We start from the raw sequence: 14,929 nt of genomic DNA, 5'->3' as shown, positions 1-14,929 counted from the left end.
TGTCAGATGAGGGCCAGCACAGAGGACCTACCACAAGTGGGTAGACAGGAAGCCTCACTGAGAAGGTGGCATTCAAGCAAAGATTTGAAGGAAGTGGGAGCACGAACCATGCAGACCACTTGGAGAAGTTTTCCAAGGCAAAGAGAACCCCGAGTACAAATGCTGTAAGGAAGAGTGTCTCGTGCTCTAGGAACAGGAAGGAGGCGAGCATGGCTGGAACAGAGGGGAGATAAAGGCAGCGTCATAAGAGGCCTCGGGGCCATTTCAAGTAATTTGGCTTTTATTCTATGTGAGATGGGACGCTGATAACGGGTTCTGAGCAAAGGAGGGACATGAGATGGCTGTAGGACATCTTAAAATGGCTGTGATATTATATTTAGAATAGACCAAAGGGGGATAAGTTCAGAAGGAGGGAGGCAAGTGAGGAGGCTATTACAGGGGCTCGGGGAGAGACGGTGAGGGCACAATCAAGGGGAGCAACTCCTTATAAATTCCATCTCCCGTGCTCAACAAACAGCTTAGAGACATGCTTAAAACCATGAGATTAGAGGTGCTCACCACGCAAGGGAGTGAAGGGGGCACCGGAAGACGTGCAGCAGCAGCCCGCCCTCCCATGGCAGGTCACCGCCAGCCTGCACTCGGGCTCTGCCATTCTCGTCAACGTCTTCAGGCTTTTACTACATGTGGATGTACCTCTAGACACTATACAGAAGTGTTCTGCATGCTTTTTTTTTTTTTTTTTTTTTTTTTTGCGGTACGCGGGCCTCTCACTGCCGTGGCCCCTCCCATTGCGGAGCACAGGCTCCGGACGCGCAGGCCCAGCGGCCATGGCTCACGGGCCCAGTCGCTCCGCGGTATGTGGGATCCTCCCAGACCGGGGCACGAACCCGTGTCCCCTGCATCGGCAGGCGGACTCTCAACCACTGCGCCACCAGGGAAGCCCGTTCTGCATGCTTTTGAACTCTATTTATATGATATCATCCTCCACATATTTTTCCAAGTTGTTTTTTTCCACACACACAACCTATTATTTGTGAACTTCATCCACGTTAATACATGTCACTCATTGTTCGCCACTGTCTGGCATGCCCTTGGGTGAACATGACACACTTTGATGCATTCTCCTTTGGAGGGCCACATAGGTTATTCCCTTTTGCTGCTATTATAAACAACACTGCTGTAAGCATTCTCACATGGGCCTCCTCATGTGAGACTTCTCTAGGGCACTGCTTCCCCAACTATGTTAGACTCACCTGGAGGGCTTAATAAAACAGATTTCTGAGCCCCACGTCCAGGGTTTGTGAACAACAGGTCTAAGGTGAGGCCCAAGATTTTGCATTTCTAACAAGTTTCCCTGGGACTCTGTTGCTAATAATCACAGGACCACACTTTGAGTAACAGCATTGGTGCACATGTCAAGAGCTCAAGTGACATTCACAGACATGCATGCCCATAGTTGGCTTTCCTAGGTGTTGCCCAACTGTGCAGCAAGTGGGTGAACCGATGTACACTCCCAACAGCAGTATGTGCCCCTGTCGCCAACATTTGGTGCTGTTAGATTTTTAATTTGTGCCAATCTGACCTTTAATAAGTTTTTAACTTATCATCGTAGTTATAATTATGTACCTAATACATGTAAATAAAAGAAACTCAAGACTTTACATCCCAGGATTAATTAAAGCATTTCAAAGCTTTTCTAACAGCTTCCAAATTCTCCCCAGCTACCTGCTCGTTTTTCCCATCAATCCTAGTAATAAATAAAACAAAAATCAGTAAGAACGTTATGAAAGAAAAGTGGAAGCTTGTTCCTTTTCATGGCCAACATCACTGCAGTTTTATTTACTGTAGTTCCTTTTTTTTTAACTTAATGGTTATATAAAGCTTTTTAAAAAAAACTTATAAGGTAAAGAGAATGAGGAAAATTGGACATATGGGTGGGGAAACAAACTTCCTTCACCAACATACCTGGTCACTGCTGGGAGGAAATAAAGAATGCCCTACTCTTAAGTCAGTCATGGAAAAGTTCCATCCATTTTGTAGCACATTAACAAGGAGACAAGGAACCGGTACTCACGGATCTGGTTGGTGGATGCACTGTAGAAGGCATTGACAGTTGTTGGATTTGTAAACCACCTGTAGAAAGAGAAACCACCACCACCAAGTGATCATCATTATCCAGGCAGGAGGGCAGTGAAACACATACAAAGTGGCGGGATTTATTAGCAAATAACCAGGGAACAATGGGGAAGCTCGACACACAGGGAAATTATCACCTCAGTTTAGGGTTATTGCTCTGCTCAATGAACAATCTCATCCTAAACTGAACATGCCTGGTTATTCACTGTTACTAACGTAATGTAAAAAAGCACCAGGGCTTCTGAAACAGCTTTAATGAAATATTCTAGAAGCTAAAGGGATCTCCCCACAGATGGAAACACAGCCACAAGCTGATGTTTGCCTGGCCCTGTTCAATGGGTCCATGGGACAGCTGAGTTTTCTATGCTGCATCACCTCTGACCTGTCCATTAAAGGTTTGAAATTGGTGACAACATAGAAGTCCATGTAAAGAGAGATAATAAAGCACAACCACGGTACCTAGAGGGTCTGCCTGCTCCAGTAGAAAGTTTACTGATTTAAGCACCAAAAGATCTAATGGCTCAGGCTTCCCTGGTGGCGCAGTGGTTGAGAGTCCGCCTGCCGATGCTGGGGACATGGGTTCGTGCCCCAGTCTGGGAGGATCCCACATGCCGTGGAGCGGCTGGGCCCGTGAGCCATGGCCGCTGAGCCTGCACATCCGGAGCCTATGCTCCGCAACGGGAGAGGCCACAACAGTGAGAGGCCCGCGTACCGCAAAAAAAAAAAAATCTAATGGCTCATCCTGCCTCTATCACTAACTAGCCGGGTTGTGGTGAAAAAGTGGCCTATCTTCAGTTTCAGCTATAAAAGTAAGGTATGGCATTAAGATACCTTGGGAGTACCTTCCAGCTATGAAGAGTCTACATTGCATTTTAAATGCACAGGAAGTTACTTAGATCAGACTCAGCGAATTTCTTCTGTAAACAGATGGCAAACATTTAGTCATTTCATGGACCAACAGGAAAAATCAAGGACGCTATATAGGTACTTCTATAGCGAGAGAAACTTTTCTATAAAACTTTATTGATGAAAGTCAAAATATAATAATCTAGAACAGGGCTTCCCTGGTGGCGCAGTGGTTAAGAATCCGCCTGACGATGCAGGGGACACGGGTTCAAGCCCTGGTCCAGGAAGATCCCGCATGCCGTGGAGCAAGTAAGCCCGTGTTCCACAACTACTGAGCCTGTGCTCTACAGCCTGCGAACCACAACTACTGAAGCCAGCACGCCTAGAGCCCGTGCTCCGCAACAAGAGAAACCACCGCAATGAGAAGCTCCAACACCACAATGAAGAGTAGCCCCCCCGCTCACCACAACTAGAGAAAACCCGCGCGTAGCAACAAAGACCCAATGGCAGCCAAAAATAAATAAAAAAATAATAAAGTTCCCTTAAAAAAAATAATAATCGAGGGCTTCCCTGGTGGCGCAGTCGTTGAGAATCTGCCTGCCAATGCAGGGGACACGGGTTCGAGCCCTGGTCTGGGAAGATCCCACATGCCACGGGGCGGCTGGGCCTGTGAGCCATGGCCGCTGGGCCTGCGCATCTGGAGCCTGTGCTCCACAACGGGAGAGGCCACAAGAGTGAGAGGCCCACGTACCGCAAAAAAAAAAAAACCCAAAAAACAAAAAAACAAACTGAAAATAGAACTACCATATGACCCAGCAATCCCACTACTGGGCATATACCCTGAGAGAACCATAATTCAAAAAGAGTCATGTACCAAAATGTTCATAGCAGCCCTATTTACAATAGCCTGGAGATGGAAACAACCTAAGTGTCCATCATCGGATGAATGGATAAAGAAGATGTGGCACATATATACAATGGAATATTACTCAGCCATAAAAAGAAATGAAATTGAGCTATTTGTAATGAGGTGGATAGACCTAGAGTCTGTCATACAGAGTGAAGTAAGTCAGAAAGAGAAAGACAAATACTGTATGCTAACACATATATATGGAATTTAAGAAAAAAAAATGTCATGAAGAACATAGGGGTAAGACAGGAATAAAGACACAGACCTACTAGAGAATGGACTTGAGGATATGGGGAGGGGGAAGGGTAAGCTGTGACAAAGTGAAAGAGCGGCATGGACCTATATACACTACCAAACGTGAGGTAAATAGCTAGTGGGAAGCAGCCGCATAGCACAGGGAGATCAGCTTGGTACTTTGTGACCGCCTGGAGGGGTGGGATAGGGAGGGTGGGAGGGAGACGCAAAAGGGAGGGGATATGGAAACATATGTATATGTATAACTGATTAAATTTGTTATAAAGCAAAAAAATAAAATAAAATAAAATTAAAAAAAAAAAAACAGAAACGAAGACCCAACACAGCCATAAATAAATAAATAAATAAATAAAAATTAAAAAAAAAATAATCGAGTACAATATTTGGTAATACAGGACTATTAATGAGACGAATGAAATTCCTTAGGGGCAGGAGAACATTATGCTTTGAGGTTCAAAGTTAGTGCTTCCTACCATCAAATCAACCACAGACATTTATCTCTAAAGATCACTCTTAGCTCATGGGCTGTACAAAACCAGGCAGCAGGCAAGATTTAGCCCTCAAGCCATAGTTTGCTGACCCCTGACTTAGATGCCTGTGAGTTTCAGGCACTGCCCTTTATGATTAAAACCAAGCATTTGTCTTAAGCTAAACTGCTCAAAATAAACTTCTATAAATCCCTTTTCAGAACAATCATTTTACCAATTTATGTCTAATAGAATTATGTCAGACTAATAATTTATGTCAGACTAACATGAAACTGGTAAGAAATCCAAGTGTGGATTCTAGTTGGTCCACCCATACCTTCTCCCCTTATAAAGAAGTCCATGACTGTCATCCTATTATTATCACTAGTAGTAGCAGCAGCAGCAGCTAACATTCACAGAGCACTTACCACATCCTACTCACTTTCTTTCTGTTTTTGCACTACGCGGGTCTCTCACCGGAGCACAGGCTCCGGACGCGCAGGCTCAGTGGCCATGGCCCACGGGCCCAGCCGCTCCGCGGCATGTGGGATCCTCCCGGACCGGGGCACAAACCCGTGTCCCCTGCATCGGCAGGCGGACTCTCAACCACTGCGCCACCAGGGAAGCCCCTACTCACTTTCTATCATAGGTTTTCCCCATAGAAACTACAGGATTAGCCTATCTCACAGGAGAGGACAATGAGACTTACAAGCATTATATACTCGCACAAAGTCTAGTCTGTCTGACTTCAGTTCTCTTAAGCATTATATTATACTGGAGACATCACTGGAAATCAAAAAAGAGTGCCTCCTCTTGTCAAAGCTGAAACCTGTACTCACTTCCATAAAATGTATAGTCTTTTCCTTCAAATTTAGGATGAGTATTTCAATAAACCCTAATGTTTGACACACATTTACTGGCTGGCTTACTTTTCTGAGGAGAAAAGTACAGGGAAAGCACTTTTATTGCCCTAATGTCAGTACCTGTACTAGGTAATATTATGCGCCCCCCCCAAAAATGTCCATGACCTACTCCCTGGATCCTGTGAATATGTTATATTACATGGCAAAAAGGGCTTTGCAGATGGAATTAAGGTCAAGGAGCTTAAACTAGAGCAATTATCCTAGATTATCCCAGGTTGGCCCAATCTAATCACATGAGTCCTTAAAAGTGGGGATCCTTCTCTGGCTGGAATCCTGGAGATGCAACAGGGGAGAAAGTCAGAAGAGATGTTGCAGAACGGGAAGTCAGAGAGATTCCAAGGGTGGGAAGGATTTGACATGCTGTGGCTGGCTGTGACATGCAGCAGCCACATGCAAGGAGTGGGGAGAGAGTCCTCTAGGAGCTAAGAGTGGCTCCCAGCTGACAGACAGCAAAGAAGTAGGAACCTCAGTTCTACGATGAGAATCGAAGAGGATTCTTCCCAGAGGCTCCTGCTAAGAGCCCAGCCAGCTGTCACCTTGACTTCAGCCTTCTGAAAACCGCAGCTGAGAGCCCAGCCAAGCCATCCCACATTTCTGACCTACAGAACCGTGAAGGAATACATTCGTGTTGCTCTGAGCTGCCAATAAGACTGTGGTGATTCATTACAGCAGCAACAGAAAACTAACACACAAAGAACCCAGCATTTGTTATCTCTGCTCTCTGGGTCAAGAGGGGAGAATCCAGGTGCCTCTCAACATGGCTTCTAAATGACATTGGACTGAACCACAATATGTACCAAAGATGATGTGTGTTCCTAGAGCTCATCTCTTCTCTTCCCATCCCTCCCAACTCCCCTCCCTTTAGCAAAGAATAAACTTTCAAAACATTAGGCTAAGAGCCATGTAGGAACAATGTTTCTAACTTCTGATGGACAAAGGCAGACAAAACAAAGAAATCAAACAACCAGATGGAGCCTGATGGGGCCTCTGAAGCTTCGGCAAGAATTCCTAAAACATCTTATACAAGATGCATGACCTCACCTTTCCTGACTTCTCAGAGCTCCTGCTGGCTCTAGGACACGTTTGGAGCCCTGATTATACCCAGAGCTGATATTAAGTAGCTGCACTAACAGAGCCTACCACTTGTGGATGCTATTATTTCTTCTGATTGGACAGTTCCCACACCAAGCCAGCCATTAAATATCTTGTACATCTCCCTGATTATATCTGAGTTTATTATATATTTAGTTTTACTATTCTCTAACCTAAGCCTACCTGTGCTAGTTTTAATACGTGTTTGTAATTTTTTTTACACTCCTCCCATTAAGAAGTGGACTCTAAATTCCTCTCCCCTTGATTATGGGCTAGTCTTGGTGACTCACTTCTAAAGCATAAAATGCAGTGCAAATGACACCACATGACTTCCAATGCTAGGCAATTAAAGGCAATACAAGCTCCCCCTGGGTAAACACATGTACACCCTCCCTCCTTCTTTTTCAGGAAACTTGCTCTTCAAAGTTTCTGGCTCAATCAGCATGCCATAAAGAAGCCCAGTACACATGGAGAGGCCATAGTAGGCCTTCCAGGCAGCAGCCAGCACCAACCACTAGACTAGGAGAGGAGGCCTCCCATGTGACTCCAGTCCCAGCCACTATCTGACTGCAACTACATGCAACACCATGAGCAAGAACCACCAGAACCATGAGAGAAAAATGAATAATTACTGTTGCTTTAATCCTCTAACTTTGGGGGTGGTTCGTTATTACACAGCTCATTACAGCAAGAGATAACTGAAACACTGAAAAGCTGGCTGTCCACAGATTAAGTCCTACCCAATGGGTTGAATTTTCCCAGAAAAATGTTTTATTTGCCCAACACAATGGCTTTTAAAAGTACCGAACTGGAATTCCTTTAAATGAGGCATACAATCACTAGTTCTCCATGGTCTCCACCACTCCCTATCATTTACACTTGTCTACGTCAACATCTGTTACCTGATTGGGCCGTGAAGGCATATGAGTTTGCACAACTTACCTCCCAACAAGATTTTAAGTTCCTTATGGGCTAATACTATTGCCCAAGTGGTATATGCTGAGCAAAAATTCATTTAATCTATTTAAATGAATGTATTGCTATGTATACATCTACTTAGATAAACAGTGTCATTCAAGTGCTTTAAATTCTTTTTATTATGTCTTTAGGGTGTTCCTGCAGTCTGTGTTTGGGAAAGGATTTAGTAGATAAGGTAGGAAGAGGTCTCGTATAAATTTCAAAAATATATGGAGATTGGGCTTCCGTGGTGGCGCAGTGGTTGAGAGTCCTCCTGCCGATGCAGGGGACATGGGTCCGTGCCCCGGTCCGGGAAGATCCCACATGCCGCGGAGCGGCTGGGCCCATGAGCCATGGCCGCTGAGCCTGCACGTCTGGAGCCTGTGCTCCGCAACGGGAGAGGCCACAACAGTGAGAGGCCCGCGTACCGAAAAAAAAATATATATATATATGGAGATGAAATTATACTGGACAATGGATACATAAAAAGAGTGTGATGATGAAATGCAATCTAAAGCAAAAGACACTGATACCCTGATTTCTTTGGACCATATAAAATAGATATACATCAGGCTAAAGTTTTACATTTTACCTATTAACTCTTAAAGATAGTCTAGGGAATATGGAATGGAAAAACCATAGAGTATTTATTGATTTATTTCACATATCCTATAGATTGTATCCATCCCATTCCATGCTGTAGATAATTCTGGGCAGGACTATAATTTGTATAGACATTTGATGTATTTTTACATATTTTTCAGAAGATAGAGAAAAAAATCCAGACATGTTTGGTCACAGTAGAATGAGAGTGAGTTAATAGGGAGGCTGGCTTAAAATCATTTCTGTCAAAGAAAGAGGATCCTGAGGGAAAGAAATTACTTTTGACTCAAGCTGAGCAGTGAAGTAAATCCTCTATTTTTAAGCAAGCTGATGAAGTGACAATTCTGAGAACCAACCCCTAAATATGTACCTTCAGGGATGACTACCCAATTAATTTCATTCTTGCTGACATTTCCCATCGTGTTAGAAACTTCTTAATGCACATTAGTGCAGCTAAAATGGATTCCATGAGAATGAAACATAAAGGGTGTTTATCTCCTATACCCACAAAGAAGCAAAATGTTATTTCAGGGCTTTATGGAAATATAACCAGGATGTGCTGTTCAAAGAGAACTAGTGTAGTGGAGCTACTCCAGAATCATCCTCATTCGATTAACTCATGAATTTTCAGACCTAAAAGATGTCAATTAAAGTCGATGGGTATCATAAAGCTAAAATTCCCCCCAGTGCCTGAAAAAGGACCCACCTGAAATCTCTTCTAAACAAATGACTGTCACATCACTTTACCATGCAAAGGGAACCTTAAATTTCCTAACACTGTTTTCCCTGATACAGACATATGGTCTGAGGGATTACTAGCACTGCCCTGATTTTCATCCCAGGAGGACTCTTCCAGAAATATGAACCAGTTTAACGTCCTTTTGAAAGAGGTATTTGTTTTCATTGACAGAGAAGAAAAAGACACAAGTCACACAGTTTGCTTAAGCCCACAGTCAGCCAGCACTTTTCCAAGGCATAAATATTAGAAATAGTCAAGGCCATTAGAATCCTACAGCCCATCAGTATTTTAGGATGATGTTAAAAATGACACATTTAGGAGCTTTTCAATTAGCAACCCAGGCCTTGCTATACACCCAAATGAATAATGACATTCTGAAATTAAAGAATTAACTTGGCAGTGTCTCCAATATAGAAGAAGCCCTGAGAAGACCCTGAAAGTTCACAAAAATACTGGTGCGAAGTTTTAATTTTTCACAAGTTGCAAAGACAAGAGTTTGAACTTATCTGAAGTAGACCTGAAAGGGCAGGATGATTTACATATTACATGTAGATGCTCAATGAGATACTGGAAACTATTTGAAGTCGTGAGATTTGAGAAACTGGTTTTAGAACCCTAAATCTAAAATTTCTATTGAGTAATTTAGGCTGGGAATGAAACAGGCGAGATGGACTGAGAGATACCGTGACGAGAGGAGAACATCAAGGACAGTGGAGCCGGTGGCTTCACGTCAGCTCTCTGTCATTTTTCCAAAGAAGTCCGAAAGCCTTCTGCTCTCTTCCTTTGTGCCTTGGAGGGGAGTCACGGATAGGCCAGGGGAATGGCTCAGCTTTAGGCCTACTCCTGAAGGTCAAACACTTTTAACTTACTCTGTAGGCGCATACTGTAAGAAGATTTGAAGGGCAGAGAGCAGGATGGCTAGATGGGACCCATGGCTAAGAGGGAGAGGCGGTAATCACAGCTTAAGCCAAGGGAGGGTAAAGGGCCTAGAGTTTTTCTAGAGGCCAGAACAGAGGAGGGATTTGGAAGAGGGAGTAACGAGAGACCCATAGAGCATTAAAAGAGCCAGCCAAAGATCTGGAGACCAGAATATCAGACAAGGTTAAAACGTGGGCCATGAAAAAAAAAAGGGGCCATGGAAGTCAGGCTTCCAGCTATGACACTATGAAAAGGTCACAAATTCTTTCCACAAAAGCCAAGTACACCTTTCCCCTGGCTGGCAGCTTGGAGGCCACACGACGCCTGGAGTTACTGTAAAAGACGTGAACCAGCGGGAGTTTGTCAGAGCTCTGGCAGCCTTCCTCAGAAAGTCCGGGAGCTGCAAGTCCCTGAATGGGTGGACACTGTCAAGCCGGCCAAGCACAAAGAGCTCGCTCCCTATGATGAGAACTGATTCTACACACGAGCTGCCTGCACAGCACCTGTACCTCCAGGGCGGCGCTGGGGTTGGATCCATGACCAAGATCTATGCGGGGCGTCAGAGAAATGGTGTCATGCCCAGCCACTTCAGCAGAGGCTCCAAGAGAGTGGCCCGTCGGGTCCTCCAAGCCCTGGAGGGGCTGAGAATGGTGGAAAAGGACCAAGATGGGGGCCACAAACTAATACCTCAGGGACAGAGAGATCTGGACAGAATCGCTGGACAGGTGGCAGCTGCCAACAAGAAGCATTAGAACAAAAGATGCTGGGTTAATAAATTGCCTCATTTGTAAAAAAAAAAAAAAAAAAAAAAAGTATAAAAATGGACAAAACTGTCAACAAACAACCATTTTAGGGCCCTGGGAATTGATCAAAGGCAAACAACACATTGAAAAATGTTTAATTTTGAAAAACTGCTACAACTTAAGAGGAAGTAGAACAGGAGTCTATGGCCTTCTTGCCTGGGACTACTAGCATCCCTCTCAGCTCAATCAGCAAGAACTTATTTTATTAGGATAGGGCTGGCTGGAAAACCAGCAGCTTTGCTGCCAAAGGGGGTGAACTCACTTGGGGTGGGGGTAAAAACTTGCAACTATGCCAGCTGAAAGTGATAAACCTGGTAGAAAACAAACGAGGAAAACCCACAGCTTTGTGAGCCTGAAGTTACAGTTCCCATTGGGGAAAGTGACAGATCAGCCAGAAATTTAAAAGGGAGACAGTGGAACTGAAAGAGTCATAGAAGGGTGAGATCAGCTCTCCATACATCCCTGGCTGACTGGGAAACTAGGCATGTGTACAGGGGAGACCCAAGAGAGCCCAGTAGAAAGTAAACTCCAAGTGTGACTGGGAAGGGCTGGTGACTTTGAATGCACACCCAAGCCCCACGCAGATCAACTGGCAGAGGGCAGAAGCCCTACAGGTTCAAAGTGTCTGAGCACAAGCTCTGCCCTGATCCATGGCTGACGACTAAGCTATGCAGACAGGGACAACCTCCATGAAGTGAGGCTAAAAAATAAAAATGAGAATTTAAAAAATGAGTAGAGACATCTATGGCCACATACTATAGCAGGGACAGATTCTACAGTGTTAGTCCAGGAAAGTTACTTTTAAAAAAGCCTCAGAAAAATAAATCAGAATCCACAGTTGCTACAATACATTATCCTAAATGTCATTTTCAACAACGACAAAAAATGATGCTGGAAGAAAAAGTGTAAAGAAAAGCAATCAATAAAAACTGACTCTGAGTGAACCCATATGTTGGATTTAACAGACAAAGACTTGAAAGCAGCAACTGTAAATTAGTTCAAAGAATTAAAATAAACTGTATTCAAACAATTAATGGAAAATATGATGACAATGACAACAAAGAGTCGTAACAAAGAAGTAGAAACTATTAAAAAAAACAAATGGAACTTCAGGAGTTGAAAAGTGCAATAATCAAAATGAAAATTGTATTGATGAGTCACCAGCAAATTTGAGAATACAGAAGAAAGAACTGGTGAATCTGAAGATGGATCAATAGAAATAATCCAATCCGGAGAAGAGAGAGAAAACAACCTTGGAGAATTGGGTCATAACAGAACAGAGTAATACCAGCAGGCAGAACAGAAAGTAATCTAAACCTGAGCTGAAGAACTTCTCAGTTGTAAGCCTCTTGTTCATTTTGTAAAATGGGGGTAATAAATAGTACCTACACCTCACAGAATTGACTAGAGGATAAAATGAATTAAAATATGTAAGTCACTTCCTGGAACATTATAAACACATAATAATTTTTAGTTGCTATCATCATCATCATTCACACTTTGCTAGGGAAGAAAATCATGACTGGCCCTGACCCCAATAGTTCCTAGTGAAACTTCCCTACCTGTAGGAAAAGTTCCTACCGCTTGCTGAGAAGAGGGATATAAATCATAACTGCTACTGAAGGAAAATAATAGAGCTATCAGTTCTTTGACACGCATTACCTCAACAAAGATCCTATAGTTACTTCATAATCACAGGCCTACCTCGGAGATTGTAGGTTCAGTTCCAGACCACCATAATAAAGCAAATATCACAAATTTTTTGGTTTCCCAGGCATATAAAAGTTATGTTTATACTATATGGTAGTCTGTTAAGTGTGCAATGGCATTATATCTAAAAAAATGTATATACCTTAATTTTAAAATACTTTATCTCTAAAAAATGCTAACCATCATCTGACAACACAGTGTTGCCACAAACCTTCAATTTGTAAAAAACGCACTGTCTGCAAAGTTCAATACAGCCAAGTGCAATAAAATGAGGTATGCCTGTATACAATTACTTCTACATTTGTAATCATACTTTACTTTTTAAATATTTGGTTTTTAAGATATTCAAAAGTTTCTGCCTGAGTGTGAAATTCTAGAGAAATTTGCTTATATATATATTCATAACATGATCTAGAAATGATTTGAACATTTGCATCTTAATAAGCCTTCTTTTTATATGTGTTGATGCTAGGAGTAGGGTAGTCATAATTAGATTGAACAACTGATTCATATAATATCAGAAATAAGAGTTGCCAAAACATAACACAAATTTTGCCAAACAAAAATAACTGGCAAGCCAGCTACTCTGACTTGAGGGGAATTACAAAGTTTGATCTAAAGAAACTCCACTTCCCACCAACATATTTATCTTTTTCACTTTTTTTTCTTTCTTTCTTTCTTTTTTTAATTTTTCTTACTCACTCTGTTTTTGGAACAGCTTTTCTCAGCCAGAAGAAATCAGTCTGTGCTAAATACTTTCGGGTTTGCAGGACGTTGCCGAAGTAGTCAGATTCTGAAAACTTGATCTGAATAAAACAAACCACAACCATCACTGTTCTAAGTGCAGATAAAAGATGGCTCTGAAAAAAAAGACTTCAGCGCACAAATGAGCGTGCAGCGGAGACGCTGCGCTCCTCACATCATCTCTCAGCCATCACCAGTTAACCCAGTCTTCACAACGCCATGAAATTTAATCTCAGTGATTTTCTTTTAAAATAAAAAGCCTAAAAATCAATATGGTCATTTCTGGATGACAGTAAAAAACGAGAAGCTGCAGTAATTTACAATGCATTTCATTTGCTTTATAACTGAAAAATCTACCTTAGCCTTTACAGAACATATTATCTTAGGTTTGAAATTTCTTCGCCCACATGAGTCCTTGATCTTTTCTAAAAAGGTGTACTTTATTTATTTGTCACATAGGTTCTTCTAATAACATTCAGTTTATTCAGCTGAAACCTCGTTTAGTTCACAGATGATGATTTAGTCAAATGTTAAAATCTAATTTACTGTCATCAGTATTTGTTCATGAAGGAAAAAAAAATGAAAGTGATTCAGACTTATTTTCTACCCTAAGCACAATGGAGTCAGTAGAATAGTTTGATTATTAATTGAAATTATCTATCAACGGTCAAAAAATGCTCTGGTCACTGAAGATTCATGAAATTACAGAGGCAAAGCATAGATTATAGCTCGCATGGACAAAAAGGAAGTTGATGGCTCACAACAATGTTGCCTATTAAAATAGGGAGAAAGACATAATTGATTCTGGAGTTCCTTTTCTTTTTTTTGGAAGGAGAATGACAGACAGTTTTAATTCTATAGGCACTCTATCTACAAAAGTAGCAGTACTTAACCTAAATATTGTAAATAATATCCATGTAACAGTAAAAGCAGTGGTTTGTAGTGATCCCTAATGCTCTGGTTTTAAAATATACTACTGTGGCAAATAAAATAAGAAAAATACACATTTGAATAAGCAAATAACCAAGAGTAATCATATTCTTATTAGCTGTAATATTTTTGTAAATTTAAGCTATGATACTCTTTTAAAAGCAAAAATTAAAATATGGCAAATGAAGGTATATGAGACCCACAGGCATCACATTACAGATATGAATGAATATACACAACTTGACAGTTACAGACTTGACAGCAGCCTATTCGTTGGCCAGTGTCTGGCTCAGGTTTATCTCTTCCCTAACATATCATGGGTACTCATTTTGTCTGCAGAGTAACTTCTGTTAATGACTCATCTTAGCAATCTTTCCAGGGGACCAGGCCAAAATATAAAGAAAAGAATAAAATAACTAATGGCACAGAAAGAAAGGCAGGAATGAAGGTATCAATTCCTGGCATCTTTGGTGTTCTACTTGGCCAACAAGTTACAGAGATAAGACTTCAAACTGTCCCTCCCTCACTCCTCTTAGGGGAGGTGGCTGATGAATAAATCGTGATATAATCACATAATGGAAAACCACACAGAAGTCTAAACAAATGGTCTGTATGTGTGAACATGAAATAATCTCAAAAGCAATGCTGAGTAAATAAGACAAGTTGTATGTATCAGAGAATTTAAAATTTTAAAACTTATAAAACAATACTATATGCTGTTTATGGGCACATACCTATGCAGCAGAAGCATTAAGAAATGCATGGGAATGAGAAACACTGAATTCAGGAGAGCGTATCTAGGGAAGGAGATAGGCAGGGAAGAAGGACATTAGGTCAAGGAGGACTACACAAAGAATTTCCAATGTAACTGCTTTATTCATTTAAAATGTGTGTGT

The 14,929-nt window shown here is 41.9% G+C and overlaps 1 protein-coding gene and 1 pseudogene across 2 annotated transcripts in view; one reads left to right on the top strand and one right to left on the bottom strand.

Moving 5' to 3' along the window:
• PHEX (phosphate regulating endopeptidase X-linked) overlaps positions 1 to 14,929 on the bottom strand; it is a 195,912-nt gene that overhangs the window by 45,169 nt on the left and 135,814 nt on the right. The window contains exons 14-15 of the mRNA XM_082610379.1: positions 13,062 to 13,165; positions 2,075 to 2,133 (exon numbers count right to left, since the gene is read on the bottom strand). Coding sequence (XP_082466505.1) covers positions 2,075 to 2,133; positions 13,062 to 13,165 — 163 coding nt within the window. The remainder of the gene's footprint in view (positions 1 to 2,074; positions 2,134 to 13,061; positions 13,166 to 14,929) is intronic.
• Positions 9,860 to 10,658, top strand: LOC309796938 (small ribosomal subunit protein eS19-like; annotated as a pseudogene). The gene is made up of 2 exons: positions 9,860 to 9,879; positions 10,124 to 10,658. The product of its transcript is annotated as a small ribosomal subunit protein eS19-like (transcript).

The sequence above is a fragment of the Mesoplodon mirus genome, assembly GCF_964341445.2.
Source record: "Mesoplodon mirus genome assembly, chromosome: X".
In the NCBI taxonomy this organism is placed as follows: domain Eukaryota; kingdom Metazoa; phylum Chordata; class Mammalia; order Artiodactyla; family Ziphiidae; genus Mesoplodon; species Mesoplodon mirus.
Note: the sequence above shows the minus strand (reverse complement) of the source record. Positions and strands in the feature narration are given on the sequence as shown.